Source organism: Salmo salar, chromosome ssa16, assembly GCF_905237065.1.
Source record: "Salmo salar chromosome ssa16, Ssal_v3.1, whole genome shotgun sequence".
NCBI lineage: Eukaryota > Metazoa > Chordata > Actinopteri > Salmoniformes > Salmonidae > Salmo > Salmo salar.
In genome coordinates this window covers 84,992,926-85,008,699 of record NC_059457.1, presented here as the reverse complement: position 1 = coordinate 85,008,699, position 15,774 = coordinate 84,992,926, and the positions used below count along the sequence as shown (strand labels likewise).

The window sequence follows — 15,774 nt, the reverse complement described above, 5'->3', positions numbered from 1 at the left end:
GAACCACATTACTGAACCACAGAGCTGTACCACAGAGCTGTACTACATTACTGTACCACATTACTGAACCACAGAGCTGTACCACATTACTGAACCACAGGGCTGTACCACATTACTGAACCACAGAGCTGTACCACAGAGCTGTACCACTACTGTACCACAGAGCTGTACCACATTACTGTACCACAGAGCTGTACCACAGAGCTGTACCACAGAGCTGAACCACAGAGCTGTACCACAGAGCTGTACCACAGAGCTGAACCACAGAGCTGAACCACAGAGCTGTACCACAGAGCTGAACCACATTACTGTACCACAGAGCTGTACCACAGAGCTGAACCACATTACTGTACCACAGAGCTGTACCACAGAGCTGTACCACAGAGCTGAATCACATTACTGTACCACAGAGCTGTACCACAGAGCTGAACCACAGAGCTGAACCACAGAGCTGAATCACAGAGCTGAACCACAGAGCTTTACCACATTACTGTACCACAGAGCTGAACCACAGAGCTGTACCACAGAGCTGAACCACAGAGCTGAACCACATTACTGCACCACAGAGCTGTACCACAGAGCTGTACCACATTACTGTGCCACAGAGCTGTACCACATTACTGTAACACATTACTGAACCACAGAGCTGAACCACATTACTGTACCACAGAGCTGTACCACAGAGCTGTACCACAGAGCTGTACCACAGAGCTGAATCACATTACTGTACCACAGAGCTGTACCACAGAGATGTACCACAGAGCTGAACCACAGAGCTGAACCACAGAGCTGAATCACAGAGCTGAACCACAGAGCTTTACCACATTACTGAACTACAGAGCTGTACCACATTACTGAACCACGGAGCTGTATCACAGAGCTGAACCACAGAGCTGTACCACATTACTGAACCACAGAGCTGTACCACATTACTGAACCACAGAGCTGTACCACATTACTGAACCACAGAGCTGTACCACATTACTGTACCACAGAGCAGGACCACATTACTGCACCACAGAGCTGAACCACAGAGCTGTACCACAGAGCTGAACCACATTACTGAACTACAGAGCTGTACCACAGAGCTGTACCACATTACTGGACTACAGAGCTGTACCACATTACTGAACCACATTACTGTACCACATTACTGAACCACAGAGCTGTACCACATTACTGTACCACAGAGCTGTACCACATTACTGAACCACAGAGCTGTACCACTACTGTACCACAGAGCTGTACCACATTACTGTACCACAGAGCTGTACCACAGAGCTGTACCACAGAGCTGTACCACAGAGCTGTACCACATTACTGTACCACAGAGCTGTACCACAGAGCTGAACCACAGAGCTGAACCACAGAGCTGTACCACAGAGCTGAACCACATTACTGTACCACAGAGCTGAACCACAGAGCTGAACCACAGAGCTGAACCACAGAGCTGTACCACAGAGCTGAACCACATTACTGAACTACAGAGCTGTACCACAGAGCTGTACCACATTACTGGACTACAGAGCTGTACCACATTACTGAACCACATTACTGTACCACATTACTGAACCACAGAGCTGTACCACAGAGCTGTACCACATTACTGAACCACAGAGCTGTACCACTACTGTACCACAGAGCTGTACCACATTACTGTACCACAGAGCTGTACCACAGAGCTGAACCACAGAGCTGTACCACATTACTGTACCACAGAGCTGTACCACAGAGCTGAACCACAGAGCTGAACCACAGAGCTGTACCACAGAGCTGAACCACATTACTGTACCACATTACTGTACCACAGAGCTGAACCACAGAGCTGAACCACATTACTGTACCACATTACTGTACCACAGAGCTGTACCACAGAGCTGAACCACAGAGCTGTACCACAGAGCTGAACCACATTTCTGTACCACAGAGCTGTACCACAGAGCTGAACCACAGAGCTGTACCACAGAGCTGTACCACAGAGCTGAACCACATTACTGTACCACAGAACTGAACCACAGAGCTGTACCACAGAGCTGAACCACATTACTGTACCACAGAGCTGTACCACAGAGCTGTACCACAGAGCTGAATCACATTACTGTACCACAGAGCTGTACCACAGAGATGTACCACAGAGCTGAACCACAGAGCTGAACCACAGAGCTGTACCACAGAGCTGAACCACAGAGCTGAACCACATTACTGCACCACAGAGCTGAACCACAGAGCTGAACCACAGAGCTGAACCACATTACTGTACCACAGAGCTGAACCACATTACTGTACCACAGAGCTGTGCCACAGAGCTGTGCCACAGAGCTGAACCACAGAGCTGAGCCACAGAGCTGAACCACAGAGCTGAACCACAGAGCTGAACCACATTACTGTACCACAGAGCTGTACCACAGAGCTGAACCACAGAGCTGTACCACATTACTGTACCACAGAGCTGTACCACAGAGCTGAACCACAGAGCTGAACCACAGAGCTGTACCACAGAGCTGTACCACAGAGCTGAACCACATTACTGTACCACAGAGCTGTACCACAGAGCTGAACCACAGAGCTGAACCACATTACTGTACCACATTACTGTACCACAGAGCTGTACCACAGAGCTGAACCACAGAGCTGTACCACAGAGCTGAACCACATTTCTGTACCACAGAGCTGTACCACAGAGCTGAACCACAGAGCTGTACCACAGAGCTGTACCACAGAGCTGAACCACATTACTGTACCACAGAACTGAACCACAGAGCTGTACCACAGAGCTGAACCACATTACTGTACCACAGAGCTGTACCACAGAGCTGTACCACAGAGCTGAATCACATTACTGTACCACAGAGCTGTACCACAGAGATGTACCACAGAGCTGAACCACAGAGCTGAACCACAGAGCTGTACCACAGAGCTGAACCACAGAGCTGAACCACATTACTGCACCACAGAGCTGAACCACAGAGCTGAACCACAGAGCTGAACCACATTACTGTACCACAGAGCTGAACCACATTACTGTACCACAGAGCTGTGCCACAGAGCTGTGCCACAGAGCTGAACCACAGAGCTGAGCCACAGAGCTGAACCACAGAGCTGAACCACAGAGCTGAACCACATTACTGTACCACAGAGCTGAACCACAGAGCTGAACCACAGAGCTGAACCACAGAGCTGAACCACATTACTGTACCACAGAGCTGAACCACAGAGCTGTACCACAGAGCTGTGCCACAGAGCTGAACCACAGAGCTGAACCACAGAGCAGCTCTGTGGTACAGCTCTGTGTAACATTCTGTACATGGCACCAATTGTCATCCACCAATGGTGCCCAGCCCACATGGGCTTATAGGACACCATATCAAGTATCAAAAAACTACATTAAACAAATGTAATGCCTTTAAAAATGAAATGTGTAATTAGCAAACATGTTCAAATGCACAAAGGTACACATACTGTTCAAATGCACAAAGGTACACATACTGTTCAAATGCACAAAGGTACACATACTGTTCAAATACATAAAGGTACACATACTGTTCAAATACATAAAGGTACACATACTGTTCAAATACATAAAGGTACACATACTGTTCAAATGCACAAAGGTACACATACTGTTCAAATACACAAAGGTACACATACTGTTCAAATACACAAAGGTACACATACTGTTCAAATACACAAAGGTACACATACTGTTCAAATGCACAAAGGTACATATACTGTTCAAATACACAAAGGTACACATACTGTTCTATGTCGGACATCTATATAGCTGCTGTGGGATCTTGATTAAGGGCTCAATACAATCAAACAGGTCAGGAAACAGTCTCAAGTGATTCCAGATTAGCGGCCATTTCAAAGGGTGAGCAATTTCCCCACTCCCACCCGACCCATCTGCATTGCGCACTCAAACCTTTGATATCCCTTGGATCTTCTATTCCCTTGGTCCTACCATCCGACTACCAACTGTACCATCCACCTGTCTGTCTCACATTCTCTCCTCTTGATAGAGCTGTCTGTCTGTCTGTCTCACACACTCTCCTCTTGGTAGACCTGTCTGTCTGTCTGTCTGTCTGTTTGTCTGTCTGTCTCACACTCTCCTCTTGGTAGACCTGTCTGTCTGTCTGTCTGTCACATGCTCTCCTCTTGGTAGACCTGTCTGTCTGTCTGTCTGTCTGCCTGTCTGTCTGTCTCACATTCTCTCCTCTTGGTAGACCTGTCTGTCTGTCTCTCTCCTACTGTCCACCTCTGTCTCTCTCCTACCGTCCACCTCTCTGTCTGTCTCTCTCCTACCGTCCACCTCTCTGTCTGTCTCTCTCTTACCGTCCACCTCTGTCTCTCTCCTACCGTCCACCTCTCTGTCTGTCTTTCTCTTACCGTCCACCTCTGTCTCTCTCTTACCGTCCACCCATCTGTCTCTCTCCTACCATCCACCTCTCTGTCTGTCTTTCTCTTACCGTCCACCTCTGTCTCTCTCCTACCGTCCACCTCTCTGTCTGTCTCTCTCTTACCATCCACCCATCTCTCTCTCACACACTGTCCTCCTGACAGACGTGTTTGCCATGAATAAAGCTCAGACTGGCCACTGAGTGGTTGGTGGTCCTGAGGGAGGTCATGTGAGTGTTGTTCCTGTTCCTCCCCTGGCTCTGGGACCTCTTCGCCAGGGCTCCACAGCAACAACACAGCTGCTTGTTGAACTGCTTCTGGAAACTCTTGCTGAGCAGGTAGAGGGCGAAGGGGTTGACACAGGAGTTAGTGAAGGCCAGGATGCGGGCTCCCACGGTGAAGATGAAGTGGGCCATGGAGGTGTCCACTTCGGAGTAGTGGTAGGAGCGGTTGAGGTAGATCACGTGACAGGGGAGCCAGCACACAGCAAACAGGCCCACGAACACCAGGACGGTCTTGGCAAGGCGCTTCCTGGACTCTATCTGTGATGTTGTGGAGAGAGAGAGGTGAAGATTAAGAAAATAAAAGAGATGAAGAAGAAGAATATAGAAGAGATGATGAAGAAGAAAATAGAAGAGATGATGATGAAGAAGAAAATAGAAGAGATGAAGAAGAAGAAAATAGAAGAGATGAAGAAGAAAAAAATAGAAGAGATGATGAAGAAGAAAATAGAAGAGATGATGAAGAAGAAAATAGAAGAGATGAAGAAGAAGAAAATAGAAGAGATGAAGAAGAAGAAAATAGAAGAGATGATGAAGAAGAAGAAAATAGAAGAGATGGTGAAGAAGAAAATAGAAGAGATGAAGAAGAAGAAAATAGAAGAGATGATGAAGAAGAAGAAAATAGAAGAGATGAAGAAGAAAATAGAAGAGATGATGGAGAAGAAGAAGAAGAAAATAGAAGAGATGATGGAGAAGAAGAAGAAGAAAATAGAAGAGATGATGGAGAAGAAGAAGAAGAAAATAGAAGAGATGAAGAAGAAGAAGAAAATAGAAGAGATGATGAAGAAGAAGAAAATAGAAGAGATGAAGGAGAAGAAGAAGAAGAAAATAGAAGAGATGATGAAGAAGAAGAAAATAGAAGAGATGATGAAGAAGAAGAAGAAGAAAATAGAAGAGATGAAGGAGAAGAAGAAGAAGAAAATAGAAGAGATGAAGAAGAAAATAGAAGAGATGATGGAGAAGAAGAAAATAGAAGAGATGAAGGAGAAGAAGAAGAAGAAAATAGAAGAGATGATGAAGAAGAAGAAAATAGAAGAGATGATGGAGAAGAAGAAGAAGAAAATAGAAGAGATGATGAAGAAGAAGAAAATAGAAGAGATGATGGAGAAGAAGAAGAAGAAAATAGAAGAGATGATGGAGAAGAGAGACTCACCTGTCTTCTGACGTGCACGTTGCCCTCCACCGGCATATTATAGGCACTCCTGATCAGGCTCCTGGCGATGAACAGGTAATAGACTGATATAACCGACAGAGGAATGACATAGAAGATGAGGAAGGAGGCCATGGAGTGGATCTTGGGGTGCAGTTCACCATTGTGGGGATAGGGGGCACAGGTGATGAAGGTCTCATTGGTGCTGCGGATGCTGAACGAGCGGAGGTCTGAGAAGACAGCCTCGGGGACAGCCAGGGTCATGGAGAAGAGCCAGATCACTGCAGCCCGCAGGACGATCCTCGCCGGGGCGTTGGATGCCTGGATGTCCATGGGCTTCACGATTGCCTTGTACCTGGAGGAGGAGGAGGAGGAGGAGGAGGAAGAAAACACGTTCTCCTCAACTTAGGCCACCTGTTCAGAAATATGTGTGACGTATTATTCTTGATCTCTGCTTGCCTTATACAGATGTCCAAATGGCACCCTATTCCCTATGTGGAACAATGCAATATAAAGGCACCCTATTCCCTATGTGAAACAGTGCAATATAAAGGCACCCTATTCCTTATGTGGAACAGTGCAATATAAAGGCACCCTATTCCCTATGTGGAACAGTGCAATATAAAGGCACCCTATTCCCTATGTGGAACAGTGCAATATAAAGGCACCCTATTCCCTATGTGGAACAGTGCAATATAAAGGCACCCTATTCCCTATGTGGAACAGTGCAATATAAAGGCACCCTATTCCCTATGTGAAACAGTGCAATATAAAGGCACCCTATTCCCTATGTGAAACAGTGCAATATAAAGGCACCCTATTCCCTATGTGGAACAGTGCAATATAAAGGCACCCTATTCCCTATGTGGAACAATGCAATTTAAAGGGAAGAAGGTGCCTGTTGGGACACAGACAGTTTTCCTCTAACCATGTGCTATCCTTCAAACCCGATTGTTCTCCAATCAACTGTACATTCTTCTGTTTCTCCATTTTTCTTCATATTTCAATCCCCTCGGTTCCTTTAACTGTTTGGTAAAGAGCGCCATGTCTGCTACCTGAATTAATATTTTGTATTGACGTCAGACGGGACCAAAACCTGCGGGCTCTCCTTCACCGTAGCCAACGTGAGTAAAACATTTAAACGTGTTAACCCTCGCAAGGCTGCCGGCCCAGACGGCATCCCCGGCTGCGTGTTTACAGATATATTCAATCAATCCTTATCCCAGTCTGCTGTCCCCACATGCTTCAAGAGGGCCACCATTGTTCCTGTTCCCAAGAAAGCTAAGGTAACTGAGCTAAATGACTACCGCCCTGTAGCACTTACTTCTGTCATCATGAAGTGCTTTGAGAGACTAGTCAAGGACCATATCACCTCCACCCTACCTGACACCCTAGACCCACTCCAATTTGCTTACCGACCCAATAGGTCCACAGACGACGCAATCGCCATCACACTGCCCTAACCCATCTGGACAAGAGGAATACCTATGTAAGAATGCTGTTCATCGATTACAGCTCAGCATTTAACACCATAGCACCCTCCAAACTCGTCATTAAGCTCGAGACCCTGGGTCTCAACCCCGCCCTGTGCAACTGGGTCCTGGACTTCCTGACGGGCCGCCTCTAGGTGGTGAGGGTAGGTAACAACATCTCCACCCTGCTGATCCTCAACACTGGGTCCCCACAAGGGTGCATTCTCAGCCCTCTACTGTACTCCCTGTTCACCCATGACTGCGTGGCCATGCACGCCTCCAACTCAACCATCAAGTTTGCAGACGACACTACAGTGGTAGGCTTGATTACCAACAACGACGAGACAGCCTACAGGGAGGAGGTGAGGGCCCTCAGAGTGTGGTGTCAGGAAAATAACCTCACACTCAATGTCAACAAAACAAAGGAGATGATCGTGGACTTCAGGAAACAGCAGAGGGAGCAGCCCCCTATCTACATTGACGGGACAGTAGTGGAGAGGGTGGAGAGTTTTAAGTTCCTCGGCGTACACATAACGGACAAACTGAAATGGTCCACCCACACAGACAGCGTGGTGAAGAAGGTGCAACAGCGCCTCTTCAACCTCAGGAGTCTGAAGAAATTCGGCTTGTCACCAAAAACACTCAAACTTTAACAGATGCACAATCGAGAGCATCCTGTCGGGCTGTATCACTGCCTGGTACGGCAGCTGCTCTGCCCATAACCGGAAGGCTCTCCAGAGGGTAGTGAGGTCTGCACAACGCATCACCGGGGGAAACTACCTGCCCTCCAGGACACCTACACCACCCGATGTCACAGGAAGGCCAAAAAGATCATCAAGGACAACAACGACCCGAGCCACTGCCTGTTCACTCCGCTATCATCCAGAAGGCGAGGTCAGTACAGGTGCATCAAAGCTGGGACCGAGAGACTGAAAAACAGCTTCTATCTCAAGGCCATCAGACTGTTAAACAGCCGTCACTAACATAGAGAGGCTGCTGCCTACATACTGACTCAACTCCACCCACTATAATAATGATACAATTGATGTAATCAATTTATCACTAGCCACTTTATACTATTATATAATGTTTACTTACCCTACATTACTCATCTCTTATGTATATACTGTACGCTATACCATCTACTGCATCTTGCCATCTTGATGTAATGTATCACTTTTAAACAATGTCACTTCATATAATGTTTTCATACCCTGCATTGCTCATCCCATATGTATATACTGTACTCTATACCATCTACTGCATCTTGCCTATGCCGTTCGGCCATCACTCATTTATATATTTATATGTACATATTCGTATTCATTCCTTTACACTTGTGTGTATAAGGTAGTTGTTGTGAAATTGTTAGGTTATATTACTTGTTAGATAATACTGCATGGTCGGAACTAGAAGCGCAAGCATTTCGCTACACTTGCATTAACATCTGCTAACCATGTCTATGTGACAAATAAATTTGATTTGATTTGACTTTGATTTAAGATGTTAATTGGGAATCAACATTCCTTCTATTCTATTCCTTCTATTCTATTCCTTCTATTCTATTCCTTCCATTCTATTCATTCCATTCAATTCCTTCCATTATATTCATTCTATTCAATTCCTTCCATTCTATTCATTATATTGTATTCCTTCCATTCTATTCCTTCCATTCTATTAATTATATTCTATTCATTCCATTCTATTAATTCTATTCTATTCATTCCATTCTATTCCTTCCATTCTATTCATTCTATTATATTCCTTCCATTCTATTCATTCTATTCTATTCATTCTATTCTATTTCTTCTATTCTATTTCTTCTATTCTATTCCTTCCATGCTATTCATTCTATTCCTTCCATTCTATTCATTCCATTCCATTCTATTCATTCCATTCTATTCTATTCTATTCCTTCCATGCTATTCATTCTATTCTATTCCTTCCATTCTATTCATTATATTCTATTCCTTCCATTCCATTCTATTCCTTCTATTCTATTCCTTCCATTCCATTATATTCCTTCTATTCTATTCATTCTATTCTACTCATTCCATTCTATTCCTTTCATTCTATTCCTTCTATTCCTTCTATTCTATTCATTATTTTCTATTCTATTCCTTCCATTCTATTCCTTCTATTCATTATTTTCTATTCTATTCTATTCCTTCCATTCTATTCTTTCTATTCATTATTTTCTATTATATTCCTTCCATTCTATTCCTTCTATTCATTATTTTATATTATATTCCTTCCATTCTATTCATTATATTATATTCATTATATTCCTTTTATATGTCCACACAGCAGATTATACAGAAGACACATTCTACTTTCAATAGGAGGTATCAGACCTACTATTTGAAATCTTTTAAATACACTACATGAATAAAAAGTATGAGGACACCTGCTCGTCCAACATGTAATTCCAAAATCATGGGCATTAATATGGAGTTGGTCCCCCCTTTGCGGCTATAACAGCCTCCACTCTTCTGGGAAGGCTTTCCACTAGATGTTGGGACATTGCTGCGGGGAATTTCTTCCATTAGTGAGGTCGGACACTGATGTTGGGCGATTAGGCCTGGCTCGCAGTCGGCATTCCAATTCATCCCAAAGGTGTTCGATGGGGTTGAGGTCAGGGCTCTGTGCAGACCAGTCAAGTTCCTCCACACCAATCTCGACAAACCATTTCTGTATGGACCTCGCTTTGTGTACAGGGGCATTGTCATGCTGAAACTGGAAAGGGCCTTCCCCAAATTGTTGCCACAAAGTTAGAAGTACAGAATCATCTAGAATGTTGTTGTATGCTGTAGGGTTAAGATTTCCCTTCACTGGAACTAAGGGGCCAAGCCCGAACCATGAAAAACAGCCCCAGACTATTATTCCACCTCCACCAATCTTTACAGTTGGCACTATGCATTGGGGCAGGTAGTGTTCTCCTGGCATCCGCCAAACCCAGATTCGTCTGTCAGACTGCCAGATGGTGAAGTGTGATTCATCACTGCAGAGAACACGTTTCCACTGCTCCAGAGTCCAATGGCGGCAAGCTTTACACGACGCTTGGCATTGAGCATGATCTTATGCTTGTGTGCGACTGCTCGGCCATGGAAACCCATTTCAACCCGACGAACAGTTCTTTTGCTGACAGATGATTTTTACTTGCTACGCGCTTCAGCACTCGGCGGTCTCCTTCTGTGAGCTTATGTGGCTTACGCTGAGCCATTGTTGCTCCTAGATGTTTCCACTTCACAATAACAGCACTTACAGTTGACCGGGGAAGCTCTAAGTGGGTAGAAATTTGACGAACTGACTTGTTGTAAAGGTAGCATCCTATGACGGTGCCACGTTGAAAGTCACTGAGCTCTTCATTAAGGCCATTCTATTGCCAATGTTTGTCTATGGTGATTGCATGGCTGTGTGCTCGATTTTATACACCTGTCAGCAACGGGTGTGGCAGAAATAACCAAATCCACTCATTTGGAAAGGGTGTCCACATACTTTAGTATATATAGTCCAGCTGTAGTGTTTTCTCCTGCATGCCTGGAGTGCCAGGTTCCATTGCACATTGAGGCAAGCTCAATCAAGCACAGATAAAGTTAATTGAAATGATCTCAAATAGAATTTTAACCTAGGTTTTGAAAGTATATGGGTAGGATTTAAACGGAGGAAACGTTGGAAGCTAGTGAGGAGAGGGGGGTAGCTGTCATTTATGAATTGATTATTATCTGCTAATGGGATCGTAGGCTAAATGAGAGACATTAGAGCAAAGACACAGAACATTGTAATAGGCTAGCCAGAGACTGTATCATTATATGGCTGACATGGTGATGGTCAGTCTATATAATGGATGTCTTCTCCTCCCACTCCACAGTGATGCACACTTTATGGTAGCGTTCCAAATGGAACCCTATTGCCTAGTGCACTACTTTTGACCAGAGCCACGTGGATACATAGGGAAAGGGTGCAATTTGGGATGCAAACTATATCATCTCAATTAAAAGGTTTGTTGTGGGAAGTTGTGTGGGAAGGATATAGCCTATGACCCCCCCACAACGCACAGGCACGCCCATACATGCAAGCACCGTTACTCATTTACTCATTCACTGTCACAAACACACACGCACACACACGAAGTCGCACGCTTATACATTTCTGCTCATATGTCAGATCAAATTTCTATGACTCTAGCACATCTCATATCTCACATCAAAGTATGATCCCACTGAACCGAATGCGTAATAACGCAACAGAGTAAATCAGATTGTATCTGCATTGTCTCAGTAGCAGCATGTTCTTGACAGGTTGTACCCATACCGTTGTTTAAATTCATATTATTTCCAGCTCGGTAGAGTTTAGCCGAAGAACCTCTCGCCCGCCAGAGATGCGTCCGTGGAGAATCTTCGATAAGGATGGCAAGCTATCCCGTTTTAAGCATTTTACCTAAACGACAATATGTTGAGCTAAAAGTAACTACAAGTCTACAACCACTTAACTATACAACTCTACATTCAAATACCAGATCAGTTGGCAATGGGATGTGTAGCCTATGGATAAGTTGGATAACTAAACGTCCATGTTGCAATATGAGTGTAGTAGACTAAAACATAAAGTGAAGGCTATTTACCTATCAGCAGACAACGCAGTCAGGGTAAAAACAGACACTCCGACGGAGGTGAGTTGGATGAATGGTATGAGTTTACATCCAACTCTCCCGAAGAGCCACTCGTCCGCGAGGTACCGACTGGCATCCACCGGCGCGCAAGTAACCAGGAGGACCAAGTCCCCGAACGCGAGACTCGACATGAAGAGGTTGGGGACATTCCGCATGGATTTAGAGGAAGACAATGTCTTGATCAGGGTTATGTTACCGATTAGTCCCACGACTATGATGACTCCATAAATGGCAGTGATGGCGATGCTGATGTAGTGGATGGATTGTTCCGAAGTGGCCCCTGTGTGATTACCGTGGTGCGCCCATTTGGACACATTCTGGTATAAATCCAATTCTTGGATAATATTAAAAGGTTCTTCGAAGGACATTCTCTCAACGTCCCATGTCTTGTTTATGGAGTCTATAAAAGTTTAAATAAAATTCGTTTAATTTGCCTTATTGATAGTCTCCAACTGGTGCGTAGAAAAATGCATTTCCACTTTGGAGAGTTTTACTCTGACGTAATAGGCTATATTTATATTATCCGATTTGAAAGTGTTCTTTCTTAGACGTCGTGCGCGGTCTACCTATGGTCCCCAATCCCAACACTGATTGAGGTGGGGTTGTATTGACTAGACCACGCGACTTCTACTGTTCTATAAATGCGCGTGCGCAAAATGCGCTTTTCTGTCCTCTTGCGCGCGCTGTGGGTCTGCGCTCTCTGTCAGCAGTGTCTCTCAAGAATAAATAAACCTTTTTTCCAGGGACAGTCTTTTTATTAACTTAATTTTAGCCCATTTGTTTACAATGATACAAAACACAATTGTCTAAATTAAAATGCAATACATATTGTAGTGTAGTTAGTAGTTTTGGGGCACCTGTGCTGAACTTGAACCTGCAACCTTGCAGCCACCCACTAATTCAACACCACAAAATTGACCGTTCAGCCAAAGACCCCATGGGCGAATCTCAATTGAATTTCCGTGATTCCTCACATCCTCTCTCCTCTGACTTCATCCAATGGATTTTGAGAAGGAGGTGAGGAGAAAGGACTTGAGGAATCCAGAAAATGCAATTGATTTTGTACCAAGGCCGTGGCACTACTTGAATGCACTATTATTGAGCTTATATAGACAACATATAGTTTGTGTGTATGATGGATAATGTATATTGATTGTGTATAATTGATTGTATATGATTGAGCTCATCATCCTATCCCCAGGGACATTGGTGTTTTCACTTAGTAATAGAACAAGTGAGCGATCATTGATATAAGAGCTATTGATCTTCAACACCACTGCTGACACTGATTTCATGTCAGTTGTGAGCTGGCAGCAAAAGTGTCAGAAAATTGAAAAGTGCCTGGTGTTTTATGGAGAAGTGATAATACCCAACCATTATTTTATTGAACCTTGTTTCATACAGGTTATACTCATTGACAAACAATCTCTTTTACTAGAGAGAGCATTAATGGTCCTAGGAAAAAATATGTTTACCCCTGTGGATGTGATGAATGTTTTGTGAGGGAGAGAGAGAGCGGGAGGGAGACAGGGGGAGAGGGGGAGGGAGCGAGAGAGAGAGAGAGAGAGAGAAAGAGAGAGCGAGAGAGAGAGGGAGAAAGAGAGAGCGAGAGAGAGAGAAAAAGAGAGAGAGAGAGAGAGAGAGAGAGAGAGAGAGAGAGGAGGGAGGGAGAGAGAAAGAGAGACAAAGAGAGAGAGAGAGAGAAAGAGAGAGAGAGAGAAAGAGAGAAAGAGAGAGAGAGACAGAGAGAGAGAGAAAGAGAGAAAGAAAGAGAGACAAAGAGAGAGAGAGAGAGAGAGGAGAGAGAGAAAGAGAGAAAGAGAGAGAGAAAGAGAGAGAGAGAGAGAGAGAGAAAGAGAGACAAAGTGAGAGAGAGAGAGAGAGAGAGAGAAAGAGAGACAAAGAGAGAGAGAGAAAGAGAGACAAAGAGAGAGAGAGAGAGAGAGAGACAGAGAGAGAGAGAGAGAGAGAGAGAGAGAGACAAAGAGAGAGAGAGATAGAGAGAAAGAGAGAGAGAGAAAGAGAGAGCGAGAGAGAAAGAGAGAGAGAGAAAGAGAGAGCGAGAGAGAGAGAGAGAGAGAGAGAGAGAGAGACAAAGAGAGAGAGAGAAAGAGAGAGAGAGAGAGAGAGAGAGAGAGAGAGAGAGAGAGAGAGAGAGAGAGAGAGAGAGAGAGAGAGAGAGAATATGGTTAGAAAATAAAGTATCAACCATCAGGACATCTGCCAGACCTCCGGCTGACACAGTGAACGTCTCAAGTGTGACATCACGTCTTCTCAGAATGGAAGAACTGAAAACCACAGCATGTGGGGCCTTCAAGGAGACCATGTCTTTCTCTCTCCATCTCTCCATCTCTTCTTTAACCCTTTCCACTGACCACCATTAAAAGGTAAAACCACAATCCTTATTTTGATGAAATGGGTATACATGTACACTACCGGTCAAAAGATTTAGAAAACCTACTCATTCAAGGGTTTTTCTTTACTTTTACTATTTTCGGCAGGTAGCCTAGTGGTTAGAGCCTTGGACTTGTAACCGAAAGGTTGCAAGATCGAATCCTCGAGCTGACGAGGTAAAAATCTGTCGTTCTGCCCCTGAACAAGGCAGTTAACCCACTGTTCCTAGGCCGTCATTGAAAATAAGAATTTGTTCTTAACTGACTTGCCTATTTAAATAAAGGTAAAATAAAATTGTAGAATAATAGTGAAGACATCAAAACTATGAAATAACACATATGGAATCATGTAGTAACCAAAAAAGTGTTAAACAATTCAAAATATATTTTATATTTGAGATTGGTCAAATAGCCACCCTTTGCCTTGATGCACACTCTTGACATTCTCTCAACCAGCTTCACCTGGAATGCTTTTTCAACAGTCTTGAAGGAGTTCCCACATATGCTGAGCACTTGTTGGCTGCACTCCATCTCTCTCCTTCTGGTCAAATAGCCCTTACGCAGCCTGGAGGTGTGTTGGGTGATTGTCCTGTTGAAAAACAAATGATAGTCCCACTATAACCAAACCAGATGGGATGGTGTATCGCTGCAGAATATTGTGGTAGCCATGCTGGTTAAGTGTGCCTTGAATTCAAAATAAATCATAGACAGTGTCACCAGCAAAGCACCCCCACACTATAACACCTCCTCCTCCATGCTTTACGGTGGGAGATACACATGCGGAGATCATCCGTTCACCCACACCGTCTCACAGTTGGAACTAAAAATCTCAAATTTGGACTCCAGACCAAAGGACAGATTTCCACCGGTCTAATGTCCATTGCTCATGTTTCTTGGCCCAAGCAAGTCTCTTCTTTTTATTGGTGTACTTTAGTAATGTTCTTTGCAGCAATTCAACCATGAAGGACTGATTCTCCTCTGAACAGTTGATGCTGAGATGTGTCTGTTACTTGAACTCTGTGAAGCATTTATTTGGGCTGCAATTTCTGAGGCTGGTAACTCTAATGAACTTATCCTCTACAGCAGAGGTAACTCTGGGTCTTCCTTTCCTGTGGCGGTCCTCATGAGAGCCAATTTCATCATAGTACTTAATGGTTTTTGCGAAAGCACTTGAAATGTTCCTGATTGACTGACCTTCATGTCTTAAAGTAATGATGGACTGTCGTTTCTCTTGGCTTATTTGAGCTGTTCTTGCCATAATATGGGCTTGGTCTTTTACCAAATGGGGCTATCTTCTGTATACCACCCCTACCTTGTCACAACACAACTGATTGGCTCAAACGCTTTAAGAAGGAAAGAAATTCCACAAATGTACTTTTAAGAATGAACACCTGTTAATAATTGAAATGCG

At 44.2% G+C, this 15,774-nt stretch overlaps 1 protein-coding gene across 1 annotated transcript; it reads right to left on the bottom strand.

The window, feature by feature from the left end:
* Window positions 1–4,472: 4,472 nt before the first annotated feature.
* On the bottom strand, window positions 4,473–12,554 carry LOC106574890 (gastrin-releasing peptide receptor). The gene is made up of 3 exons (XM_045696820.1): window positions 11,923–12,554; window positions 5,830–6,181; window positions 4,473–4,937 (listed from the first exon to the last, which is right to left on the bottom strand). The coding sequence occupies exons 1-3, from the start codon at window positions 12,336–12,338 to the stop codon at window positions 4,539–4,541; spliced, it is 1,167 nt and encodes a 388-aa protein (XP_045552776.1). The 5' UTR covers window positions 12,339–12,554; the 3' UTR covers window positions 4,473–4,538.
* Between the last annotated feature and the right edge of the window lie 3,220 nt (window positions 12,555–15,774).

Coding starts and splice junctions, on each gene's coding strand:
- LOC106574890 (XM_045696820.1), bottom strand. CDS start 12,338: ATGTCCTTCGAAGAACCTTTTAATATTATCCAAGAATTGGATTTATAC. Junction 6,182..11,922: donor ACTGCGTTGTCTGCTGATAG/GTAAATAGCCTT, acceptor CTCCTCCTCCAG/GTACAAGGCAATCGTGAAGC. Junction 4,938..5,829: donor ACGTGCACGTCAGAAGACAG/GTGAGTCTCTCT, acceptor ACAACATCACAG/ATAGAGTCCAGGAAGCGCCT.